This window comes from Orycteropus afer, unplaced genomic scaffold, assembly GCF_000298275.1.
Source record: "Orycteropus afer afer isolate SDZICR_OR568_19922 unplaced genomic scaffold, OryAfe1.0 scaffold00314, whole genome shotgun sequence".
Classification (NCBI taxonomy): domain Eukaryota; kingdom Metazoa; phylum Chordata; class Mammalia; order Tubulidentata; family Orycteropodidae; genus Orycteropus; species Orycteropus afer.
Genome location: NW_006921901.1, coordinates 2,386,990 through 2,399,022, shown reverse-complemented (window position 1 = coordinate 2,399,022; position 12,033 = coordinate 2,386,990). Strand labels below are relative to the sequence as shown.

Sequence of the window (12,033 nt, the reverse complement as noted above, 5' to 3'; positions counted from 1 at the left end):
CCTGCCATGTGATTTGGTAACAACAGGACTGTGCCATTTTATTTGTCGCCCTTGGACTTGTTAGCCTCAACAGCCAGTAGCTGCCTGAGTGAAGAGATCCCTCTAGCTCCAGTGGGCCAGGAACAAGAGGCAGAGCTGAAGCCCAAGGTCAAGGGGCTTTCATACAGCCCCCAAAGCCAGGCACTTTGAACTTGGACTTCTAGCCTCCCAAACTGTAAGAGAATAAACTCCTGTTTTTTCAAGCCATCTCATTTGTGGTATATTCTTGTCAGAGAGGTTCTAGGTAACCAGAACAGAATATGGTATATTCTTGTCAGAGTGGTCCTATTTAACCAGAACGATGAGGAAAATAGAAAAGACTACTGCAAGAAACTAAGGGATCTATATGAATGGAAAGCCATTCCATACTCATGGATCAGAAGACTTAACATAGCAAAAATGTCAATACTAGCAAAAGTAACCCATGGCTATAACGCAATACCCCAAACCAAATTCCAACAACCTTCTTTAATGAATGGAAAAATTAATCAACAAATGTATACGAAAAGGAAGGAGGCCCCATATAGCTAAAGCAATATTCAAGAAGAACAACATTGTCAAAGGGCTTACATTTTCCTCTCTCAAAACTTACTATGACAACAACAACAAAAAAAACCTCACTGCCATTGAGTCAATTCTGACTCATAGTAACCCCCATCAGGTTTCCAAGGCTGTAAATCTTTACAGAAGTGGTTTGCTTCATCTTCCTCCTACAGAGCAGCTGGTGAGTTTAACTGTTGACCTTCTGGTTAGCAGTCAAATGCCTTACCCACTGTACCACCAAAGCTCCCATTAGCCTAATGAGAGATGCAAATCAAAACTATAATGACATATCATCTCATCCCTGCAAAAATGGCAATGATCAAAAACCAGAAAACAATAAATGCTGATGAGGCTGTAAGGGGACTGGAACACTTATACACTGCTGGTGGGGTTGAGAAATGGTATAACCACTGTGAAAAACATTATGGTGCTTCCTCAAAAAACTAGAAATATAAGTATCTTATGATCCAGTAATCTGATTCCTAGGTATATATACTAAACACATAAAAGTGGTGATATGAGTAGACATATGTACACTTATCTTCATTGCTGCATTATTCACAACATCAAAAATACGTAAACAACTTAAGGGCCCATAAACAGATAAATAGACAAGCAAACCAAGGTACATTCATATAATGGAATACTACGCAACTATAAAGAGCAATGAAAATCCTTTTAACATGGGGGAATCTGGAGTGAAAGAAGGCAATCACAAAAAGACAAATATTGTAATCACTTTCTAAATAGTAGACACTAGTTACTTTTGGTGATGGCAAACAAAAGACTAAATATAGGTTTAGTCAACACAACTTGACCAAGGTAAATAAAGACACTAAGAAGTAGATAAGAGACAATTTCAATAAATGCTGTAACATACACAATTTTGCAACAACAGTAAAACCCACCAAAACATGTTTGTGGTTACATAGGTAGATATGGATACATATAAATGCACAGGAAAGCATATGAGAATAAATGCACATGCGTGTATAGATGTATCAGTAAGCGTATGTATATACACATTTGTATGAATTGTATATATATCCACGTATATAACAAACCACATAGTGGACATAGTTACAGAGGCTTCCTAAACATATCCAAAACAACTCACAGGATTAGTTTACTAGGTTAGAAGGCTCATGACCATAGTCTCAGGGGGACAACTTAGCCAACTGGCATAACACAGTTCACAAAGATTATATTCTACATTCTAGATTGGTGAGTAACATCAGGGGTCTTAAAAGCTTGCAAGTGACTATCTAAGATACAATCATTGGTCGGTACTCATACAGAGCAAGAGAAAATGAAGGTATCAAAGGCTCCAAGAAGAAACTAGTCCACAGGACTAAGTTGTTGTTGTTGTTATGTGCCATCAAGTCGGACTCGACTCATAGTGACCCCTCCTTGGGTTTCCAAGGCAGTATCACTACAGAAGCAGATTGCCCCATCTTCCTTCTGAAGAGTGGCTGGTGGGTTTGAACCGCCAACCTTCTGGTTAGCAGTCAAGTGCCTTAGGCACTACGCTACCAGAGCTCCCAAAGGACTAAGAGCCCACACAAATTGCAGCCTTCTCTAACCTGAGAACAAAAGAACCAGATGGTACCTGCCTACCACTACTGACCATTCTGACTGGGGACACAGAAGGCCCTGGATAGAATGGGGGAAAAATATACAACAAAACTCTAATTCCTAAAAAATGCCAGACCTGGTATATAGGTAAAACTAGAGAAATCACTGAGACTATTACTCTAACCTTTAAACTTGGCTTTGACTCTACTTCTGTAGGTCATCTTTCCACCAAATAATACACTGGCTTATAAAATAAACAATATTACCTGGGGGTAATGTTCTCCACTAAACAATTAACTAGATGAGACCAAACAGTAAACATTTACCCAAAAGCCAAGATGAGAAGGAGGGGCAGTAAAGTTAGATCAATGGAAACAGAACAAATAGAATGAAAATAATGAGAGTGTTATTTAATGTCATAGAACAGTTTGTATAAAAATTGTTAAAGAAGAACTGAAATTGATGTGTAGACTTTCACCTAAAACACAATAAAATATTATTAAAAAAAAAATCTAAGAAAATCAAAGGCACATAGAAACAATTGTCCAAAGGACTAATGGACAATGAGAATCTCAGTCTATAAAACCCTGAGACCAGAAGAACTAGACGGTGCGGGGCTACCAACAAGCACTCAGAAAAGGATGAAAATTTGAGATCCTGGGTAGAGTGGGAGAAGTATGTGGAACAAAATAAAAAAAACATAAAAACAGAATTACTGGTTGAATGTTGTTTGTTGTTATGTGCCGTCAAGTTGGCCCTAACTCATAGCAACCCCTCCTTGGGTTTTCAAGGTGGTATCACTACATAAGTAGATTGCCCAACCTTTCTTCCGAGGAGTGGCTGGTAAGTTTGAACCTCTAGCCTTCTGGTTAGCAGTCAAGTGCCTTCGGCACTACGCTATCAGAGCTCCTTACTGGTTGAACAGAGACTGGTAAGTCCCTGAGACTATGCCCTCTATTCACCTTCTGGGCCTAGAATTGGACTCACTCCCTGGCTAACCTTAAGCCAGACATCAGAAAGGCCTATAAGCTGAACAACTACCAGGGAGACGCACTCTCCTTAGAACAATCAACCATGGGAGATCAGAAGGGCAGTATTTGCAAGTGAGAAAGCTAGGGAGATAGGCATGCATAGGCAGGAAGGACACAGGGAAAGGGTGACCACAGGGAAGAAGTGGGAGGAGAGTTGTTACACTGTGGGGATTGCAATCAGTGTCACAAAACATGTATGAAGTGTTGAATGTAAAACAAATCTGCTTTGTAAAATGTAACTCAAATCAAAATAAAAAGTTACAAAAAAAAAAAAAAAGCCTGTGAATCCATAATGATAAGGAAGAAAAGGTTTTCTTACAGCTGAAAGACAACTAACAAAAAAGGAGTGAAAAATCAGAAAATCATCACTCTGCTACCATCACAGCAATCGATTCAGGCAGTAAGTAGCAGTGGGTGCTAAAATTATTGAATGAAAGTTTGATGAAAAGGACATTTAAACGATCTCAAAGTATCACCACACAGATTATTTATATACTACACAGAAAAAAAATGTCTATGGTAAGTAACTTTAAATTTTAGATATTTGGCATACACCACCTTAACCACGTGACCAAAGTTAGTATCACCAATTATGGGACAAACTGACAGCATTCAAGTCTTGAGGAACTTGCACTGAAAAGGACACAACATTGCTTATGTAGTATTATTGTCATAAATGCATAGCCAAATCAAATCATGAGGAAATAATCAAACTCATAATGAATGGGGAAAAACAACAACCTACTGCTATTAAGTCAATTCCAACTCATAGTGACCCTAAAGGACAGACTAGAACTGCCCGACAGGTTTCCAAAGATGTAATCTTTATAGGAGCAGACTGTCACATCACATCTTTCTCCTGCACAGTGGCTGCTGGGTTCAAACTACTGGTCTTTTGGTTAATAGCTGAGTACTTAACCACTGCATCACCAGGGCTCCCATCCATATTAAGGAATAGTCTACAAAACAACTAATCTGTACTCTTCAAAAATGTAACTTTATGAAAGACAGAAAGGCTAAGGAACTATTCCCACTTAAAGGAGTCTCAAGAACTACATGAACTAAATGCAATGTGTGATTTTGAATTGGATCCTGGACTTGGGGAAGGGAAAGGGAATATTATAAAGGGTATTACTAGGACAACCGGCAAAATTTGAAATATTGACTAGTATTGGCTAACGGTATTTTCTCACTGTCATTTCCGATTCATAGCAACCTCTCCTTGGCTTTCCAAGGCAGGATCTCTACAGAAGTAGATAGTCCAATCCTCCTTCAGAGGAGTGGCTGGTGGTTCTGGTTAGCAGTCAAATGCCTTAGGCGCTATGCCACCAGAGCTCCTCTACACACACATACCTATTCATATACATACATTTCTGGAATTTGATCACTGTATACTTATAGAAAATATTCTTGTTCTCAAGTATTTAAGTACAGAGTCATCATGCTTACAATTTCCTCTCTACTAGTTCAGCAGAATAAAAATTATTATTATAAAATTAAAAAGCTATAGTATGTATATATAAAAACAGATAATTATAAAGTAAATGTGGCAAATATTGTTAACAATAAGTAAAGAATATGGGAGTTCACTATATTATTCCTGTAACTTTTAAGTAGACATGTCTTTAAAATGAAAAAGTAAAAACAGTACATATACTCACTTACAAATAAGGAAACTATCATATCATTTGGGAGCTCTGGTAGCATAGTGGCTAAGGCACTTGACTGCTCACCAGAAGGCTGGCAGTTCAAACCCACCAGCCACTCCTCGGAAGGAAGGTTGGGCAATCCTACTTCCGTAGGGATACTGCCTCGGAAACCCAAGGAGGGGTCGCTATGAGTCAGGGCTGACTTGACGGCACATAACAACAACAACAACAAATCATATCATTTAAGAAATATAGCAAAGTAGCTTTTAACAAAATAATCTTTTTCAAAAAGGGGCTATGATAATTCCTGGACAAAGAATGAGAATAACTAAAATCAAGGTCTATTCAAATCAATTATCTCACATGAGGACACATGATGCTATGGAAAGGTTAACTAAACAAATTTAGCCATCCTAAAAAAGTCATTTGCTTGATATTATAATAACTGTGATTTAAAGTTATTAATATATGGAAAAACTCACACAGGAAGAGAAGCCCTTAGCCATCATAAAAAAGTCATTTGCTTGATAGTGTAAAATTGTAATTTAAAGTTACTAGTATATGAAAAAACTCACACAGGAAGAGAAGACCTTCTTCCTCTGTTTGTCTTCTTTGCAATAACTGGAGTTCCAAAATGCTCTGGATTTGTTAATGGAAGCTGGTCAAGTGTCTGGATAAGAAACAGATTAATTAAATGCACTTTGTACCTGTAGGTCAGTACCTGTTACTCTACCCAAAAAGACCATCCATGTCATCCTACCTCACTCTCTGCAAAATGTCTCTCCCCTTTTAGGCAAAGTGAGGTACGTCTCAATGTTCTCTCATCACCATCATCAAACACTACAATAAGCAAAAGACATCAGAGAATTTATGAATACAAATTAATTAAAAGTGTAATGACACAGAATGCTATTATTGATATTTCTTTAGGGCTTAATATTTGAAGAACTTTCAAGATCTTTGAAATCACATTTCCTTCTATAAATACTAAAAAGACACAACTTAAATGACTGTCCCCAGCTCCCATGTATCTCTCTTTTTTAATTTCCATCACTGCAGAACCATGTTCTTAACCCATTAGCAAACTAGTCAAAGTACAATTATTAAATCCAAGAAGAATGAGCAAAATCTTTTTTTTTTTATAAAGAAAAAAAACAAACAAGAATCAGTATGGGTTTTCTCTCAACAGTTATCAATGGAGTGCCCTTAACTTCTATGAACTCTTTAACATCAGGTAATGTCATTGCTTTATTCTATTATTTCTCTTTACATAATGTGATAGTTGGAGATGTGTGTCAACTTGGCTGGACCCCAGTTCTGTGTGGTTGTTCCCATGATGGGATCCGATGACTGTGTTCTGAGTGGCCAATCTGTTCAGGGGGAGTTTCCTAGGGGTGTGGCCTGCTTCCAGGATATCCTGGGACATCCTGGGAAGAGAGACATTCTTGTGTGGATCAGGATTCTGGTGTGCGGCCTACAACTATCCGTGAGTGAGCAATCCACTGTTCGGCCCGGAGATCTTTGATTCATCATTCATTGGCAGCCAGTGTACTGTCTGCCAGCCTTGAGCTTCTCGGCCCCTGCGGGGAAAAGCCTCCAGCCTGACGTTTCCTCCAGGGACTTCGGACTTGCCGGCTTCTATACTTTTGTGAGCCGTTTTCCTAAGATAAACTTCTCTCTCTCTTTATATATATATAAGCTTTGCTGTTTTTGTTTCTCTAGAGAACCCCGTCTAACACACATAATAACCTAAAACAAAGAAAGGGATACCAAATTCTAAAATTACAAGATTCAATTTTTTTATTTTGTTAAAAAAAAAAGGGGGGATATAAGTAGTTTAGAAGGTTGAAATAAGGAAACAGCAGAAAGATATGGAAAAAAGAACAGAAACAACAACAAAAAAAGCCTCTTAAAAGAAGAGATTGTAATTACATGGAAGCTTTTTCTCAAAGCATACTAATTTTATGACATTTTTAAAAAATCATATTACGTAAGGCTATTTTTAAATCTTTCAAGGATATTGTTGTTGTTATATGCCATCGAGTCGGATCCCACTCCTAGTGACCCCTCCTTGGGTTTCCAAGGCAGTATCACTACAGAAGTAGATTGCCCAACCTTCCTTCTGAGGATATAGGGTTATGAAATTTGACAATTTATTACTAGCATTTACCATATTCCTAGCTGAATACTATAAATTTACAAATTAAATTTTTCACAAATGTACCCTGATTTTAGCATCAAATATTTATAAAGTATATTAAAAAGAAAATATCCTTAGAAGACACCTGACTGACCAGAATTATGAAGAAATAAAACATGAGAAGTGAGAATTACCACAGTTACATAAAATGCATATTCACTTAACAAATGTTTATACAGGTTATAAAAATAATACATATACAGGAAAGCATATGCACCCAAAAATAATTACTGTTAAAATTAATTTAATCCTGATATTCCTAATTCTAGATGCTTTTTCATTCTAATAGAATAGCTGTTGTTGTTAGGTGTCATCAAGTTGGCTCCAACTCACAATGACCCTATGCACAACAGAACTAACCACTGTCTGGTCCTGCACCACCCTTACAGTCATTGCCATGTTTAAGCCTACTGTTGTAGCCTTTGTGTCAATCCATCTTGTTGAGGTTCTTCCTAATTTTCACTGATCCTCTACTTTACCTATCAAGATGTCCTTCTCTAGGGACCAGTCCTTTCTGATAACACATCCAAAATACATAAGATATAGTCTCACCCTCCTCACTTTTAAGGAACAGCCTTACTGTACTTCTTCCAAGACAGATTTGTTCGTTCTCTGGACAGTCAACAGTGCTACAATTCAAATTCATCAATTCTTCTTCAGCCTTCCTTATTCACTGTCCAGCTTTCACATGCATATGAGGCATTTGGATCAGGCATACTTCAGTTCTCAAAGTGGTATCTTTGCTCTTTAACACTTTAAAGAGGTCTTTTACAACAGATTTGCCCAATGCAATATATTATTTGCTTTCTTGACTGCTACTTCCATGGATACTGATTGTGGATCCAAGCAAAATGAAATCTTTGAGAACTTCAATCTTTTCTCCATTTATCATGATGTTGCTTATTGGTCCACTGAAAGCTATAGTCATTCATCTTCATCAATAAGTGCTTCAAGTCCTCTGCTTTCAGCAAGCAAGGCTGTGTCATCTGCATATCACAGGTTGTTAATGTGTCTTCCTCCAATCCTGATGCCATATTCTTCTTTATATAGTCCAGCTTCTCTGATTATTTGCTCAGCACATGGACTGAATATGTAGGGTGAAAGGATACAACCCTGATGCACACCTTTTCTGATTCTGAATCAAGCAGTATCTCCTTGTTCTGTTACAATGACTGCCTCTTGGTCTCTGTACAAGTTCTGCATAAACACAATTAAGTGTTCTAAAATTCCCATTCTTCACAATGTTACTGACAATTTGTTATGATCTACATAGTCAAGTGCTTTTCCATAGTCAATAAAACACAAGTAAATATGTTTCTGGTATTCTCTGCTTTCAGCCAAGATCGATCTGGCATAAGCAATGACATACCTGGTTTCACGTCCTTTCTGAATCTGGCTTCATTTTTAGCAGTTCCTTGACAATGTACTGCTGTAACCATTTTTGAATTATCTTCAGCAAAACTTTACTTGTGTATGATATTAATATTATTCGATAATTTCTACATTCTGTTGGATCATCTTTCTTTGGAAGGGGCACACATATGGATGAATCTGTTCCAGTGGGTTCGCCAGGTAGCCATCTTCCAAATTCCTTAGCATAGATGGGTGAGTATTTCCAGCATTGCATCTGTTTATTGAGGTATTCATTTGTTTCTGTATTTATTTGGGCAGACTCTGTAGGTTCCAGAGCTGGGTTGGCTGTAATCTTAAAGGAAGGTGCTTATGAGGCAAAGTTCTTCTGCGGTGCCACTGGGTGGGTTTGAACAAGAAATCTGGGCTTAACTGACCAAGTGCAAAACATCTGTGCCACCCAGGGACCTTCAGTGTCACATCTACTTGTTGAAGCATCTCAACTGGTATCTGTTAGTTCCTGAAGCCCTATTTTTCACTAATGCCTTCAGTTCAGCTTTGGTTTCTTCCTTCAGTGCTGTCGGTTCTTAATTATATGCTACCTCTTGAAATAACTGAATGTTAATCAATTCTTTTTGGTACCATGACTATGTATTCTTTCCATCTTCCCTTCATACTTCTTGCATTGTCCAATATCATACCCATAGAATCTTTAACAGAATATTCAATATTCTTAACAGAATAGTACAATTTGAATAAAGAAAAATTCTTTACCTTTTTAAATAATATCTTTAACTCTTAACTGTTTTCCCATATAATTACAATCCTGCATTTAATATTTGTGTAATGAAACATTTGCCTTGAAATCATTAACTTATTTTTTCTAGAAATTTGATTAGATAAAAGCAATTGACTTCAGTATTTATCTACTTCAATTAGTTCTTCCTCTTAAATGAAGACATCTAAATTAGATTCTCCTACATTTAAGACAACACGTAGAGAAAATTAAAATCTCCTGAAGCACATAGTCAAAGAACCACAATGATTCCACAAAAGCAGCTGTGCTATATACAATGTCAATAATATAGAAATTAATGACCACTTAGAGACACAATGACATGACAGAACACAACCTGTAATGATTACATCACTGATCCGTGCCTGATAACGATACCGTAAACAACTCATAAAAATTACAATTCTTATAGTATCAAAAAGTCTATAAATAGACTGTACTTTTAAATGTTCAAAATCATAAAATTATCACAAACTAAACTTAAAATAATCCATTTTATCATTAATGTTCGACTGGGATCTTAAAAGCTAGCGAGCTGCCATCTAGATGCAACTATGGGTCTCTCCTCATCTAGAGCAAAGAAGAATGAAGAAAACCAAAATTCAGGGAAACAATTAGTCCTAGTGACTGGTACACCATCCGACCTGCAGCCTATACGACTATGAGACCAAAAGAACTAGATGGTGCCTGGCTACCATTGTCATCCATGTGGAAGGGGATCTATCTAAGAGATCCTTGATAGAGAGGGAGAACAATGTAGAACAAAACTCAAAATCATTTGGAGGAAAAAAAAAAAAAAGGAGGGGGGACCAGGTTTGCTGGTCTGATAGAGCCTGTTGGAACCACTCAGACTATGGTCCCTAGTTGCCCTTCAGATCTGGAATTGAACCCACACCTGTGGTTTCCAGCCAAACAAAAGGCGTAGGAGTTGAACATTTACCTGAGGTAGATATACTCCTTGGAGAGAATAATCATGGAAGAAAGAAGGGCTGCTTATGCCCAGGGAAACAGCTCAGGGGGCAGGAGTGCATGGAGGGATGGACACAGGGCAGAGGTACCTATGAGGATTCCTAGGAGGGGAGCTGTTGCATTGTGGTAAACTGTGGTCAATGTCATGAGACAAAGTGTATGTGAACTGCTATATGGAAAGTGAATTTGCTCTGTAAATCTTCACCCAAATCATAATTAAAAAAAAAAAAAAAAAAAAAAAACTCATTGCCATGGAGTCCACTCGACTCACAGCGACCCCTCCTTGAGTTTCCGAGGCAGTATCTCTACAGAAGTAAATTGCCTAGTCTTCTTTCCAACAAATGGCTGGGGAGTTTGAACTGCCACCCCTCTGGTTAGCAGACCAATTTACCACCTGCCATCAAGTCAATTCTGACTCAAGGCAACCCCATATGTGTCAAAGGAGAACTGTGCTCCATAGGGTATTCTATGGCTGATTTTTCAGAAGTAGATCTCCCAGACTTTCTCCCATGGCACTTCTGAGTAGACCTGAATCACATCCCAGTTAGCAGCCAAGTGCATTAATTGTATCAATCATCCAGGGACTCCAATACGTAATAGGAACCCCAAAAAGGGACAGTTACAGGAAAGTTCCTGATCTGTGGAAGATCAGACATTATGTTCTGCCATGTTTTTCGCCAACTAGCAATTAAGCTCATTATGCTTGAATCATTCTTTACATGGTTCACATCTTTCAATTTCTAAATGCTCTAACAGACTGTTTATTGAATATAAGAGAATAGTGCTTCTTAATCATCTTAAATGTTATAGTTCAATCTCTTATACATATAAGTGCAAAATCTTAAGTATTTTGAATTTTTTTTTCAAATAAGCCTGTTTCCCCAATTGTGGTCTGTTTTCCTAAGTGTGGACTACCTGCATTAAAATCACACAATATGAGAGTTCCAGTAAGATGGAGGAATAGGCAGAAAGACTGCACAGACCCTCTTCAACAAAGAAAAGAGGAACCAATTAACACAGATACAGAAGATAATACTGTACTCCTGAGCCTTGAAGGCAAGGATATACAAGTGGACAAAACTCCAACTAGCAAATGAATTTGCACGAAAACACCAAAACAGGAGACAGACGGAGCTGCGGGTCTGGCAGTGATCCTGACAGCACACACAGCTTGAATACTGCTGTCTGGTGGTAGGGCCTAAGAATTAATCTAAAAATCAGCCCTGCTAGCCAGGGACAGCAAAGATGACTGCTGTGGTGGCTGGGGAATAAAAGGGGAAGCAGCGAAGAGGAAGGCGGGCTGAGGCATATACTTCTGTCTGTCCAGAAGGTGCAGCCATTTTGAATGTTTACAAGCAGAATGACCATTTTGGATATTTAAAGCGAAAGCATCCTCACAGATTCCAGGGACTTAAAAACAAGCTACACTTGCTGGGAACCCCAAGGACATTCCAGACCCAGATGACTGGAAAGGTGTGAGATTCTCCTTGTTACTCTTATACCCCACACTCTCCTGCTAAACGTAAGTGTGGCCAACCCTCACTCCCACCCACCTTCTGGGCCAGCAGGAATTCCATCCCAGTCTGTGTGCTTGGATGGAACCTGAGTGCCCCACCCTGCCCTCTCCTGATTATTTTTTTCTTTTTTTCTATTTATTTAGTTTTTTTCTGTCTTATAACTACTGTTATTATTACTTTTGTCCTTTTTACTGTTATTCTTTATTTGTCCCATCCCAGGTTCTAGTTTTCAGCTTTTTCTCTTTTCCCTGTTTCTGGTTGAAATTTTTTTCTTTCTTTCTCATGGTTAACCCTATTCCTTGATTTTCTTTTTGCATTTTTTCCATTTTTTTTCTTCATTATTCTCCTTCTCTACTTTTCTTTT

General features: G+C 38.0%; 1 protein-coding gene across 1 annotated transcript in view; it reads right to left on the bottom strand.

Annotated features, from left to right (window-relative positions):
* Window positions 1-12,033, bottom strand: part of ARID4A (AT-rich interaction domain 4A) — an 86,282-nt gene that overhangs the window by 61,069 nt on the left and 13,180 nt on the right. Inside the window, exons 5-6 of the mRNA XM_007951886.2 lie at window positions 5,598-5,677; window positions 5,413-5,507 (exon numbers count right to left, since the gene is read on the bottom strand). Coding sequence (XP_007950077.1) covers window positions 5,413-5,507; window positions 5,598-5,677 — 175 coding nt within the window. The remainder of the gene's footprint in view (window positions 1-5,412; window positions 5,508-5,597; window positions 5,678-12,033) is intronic.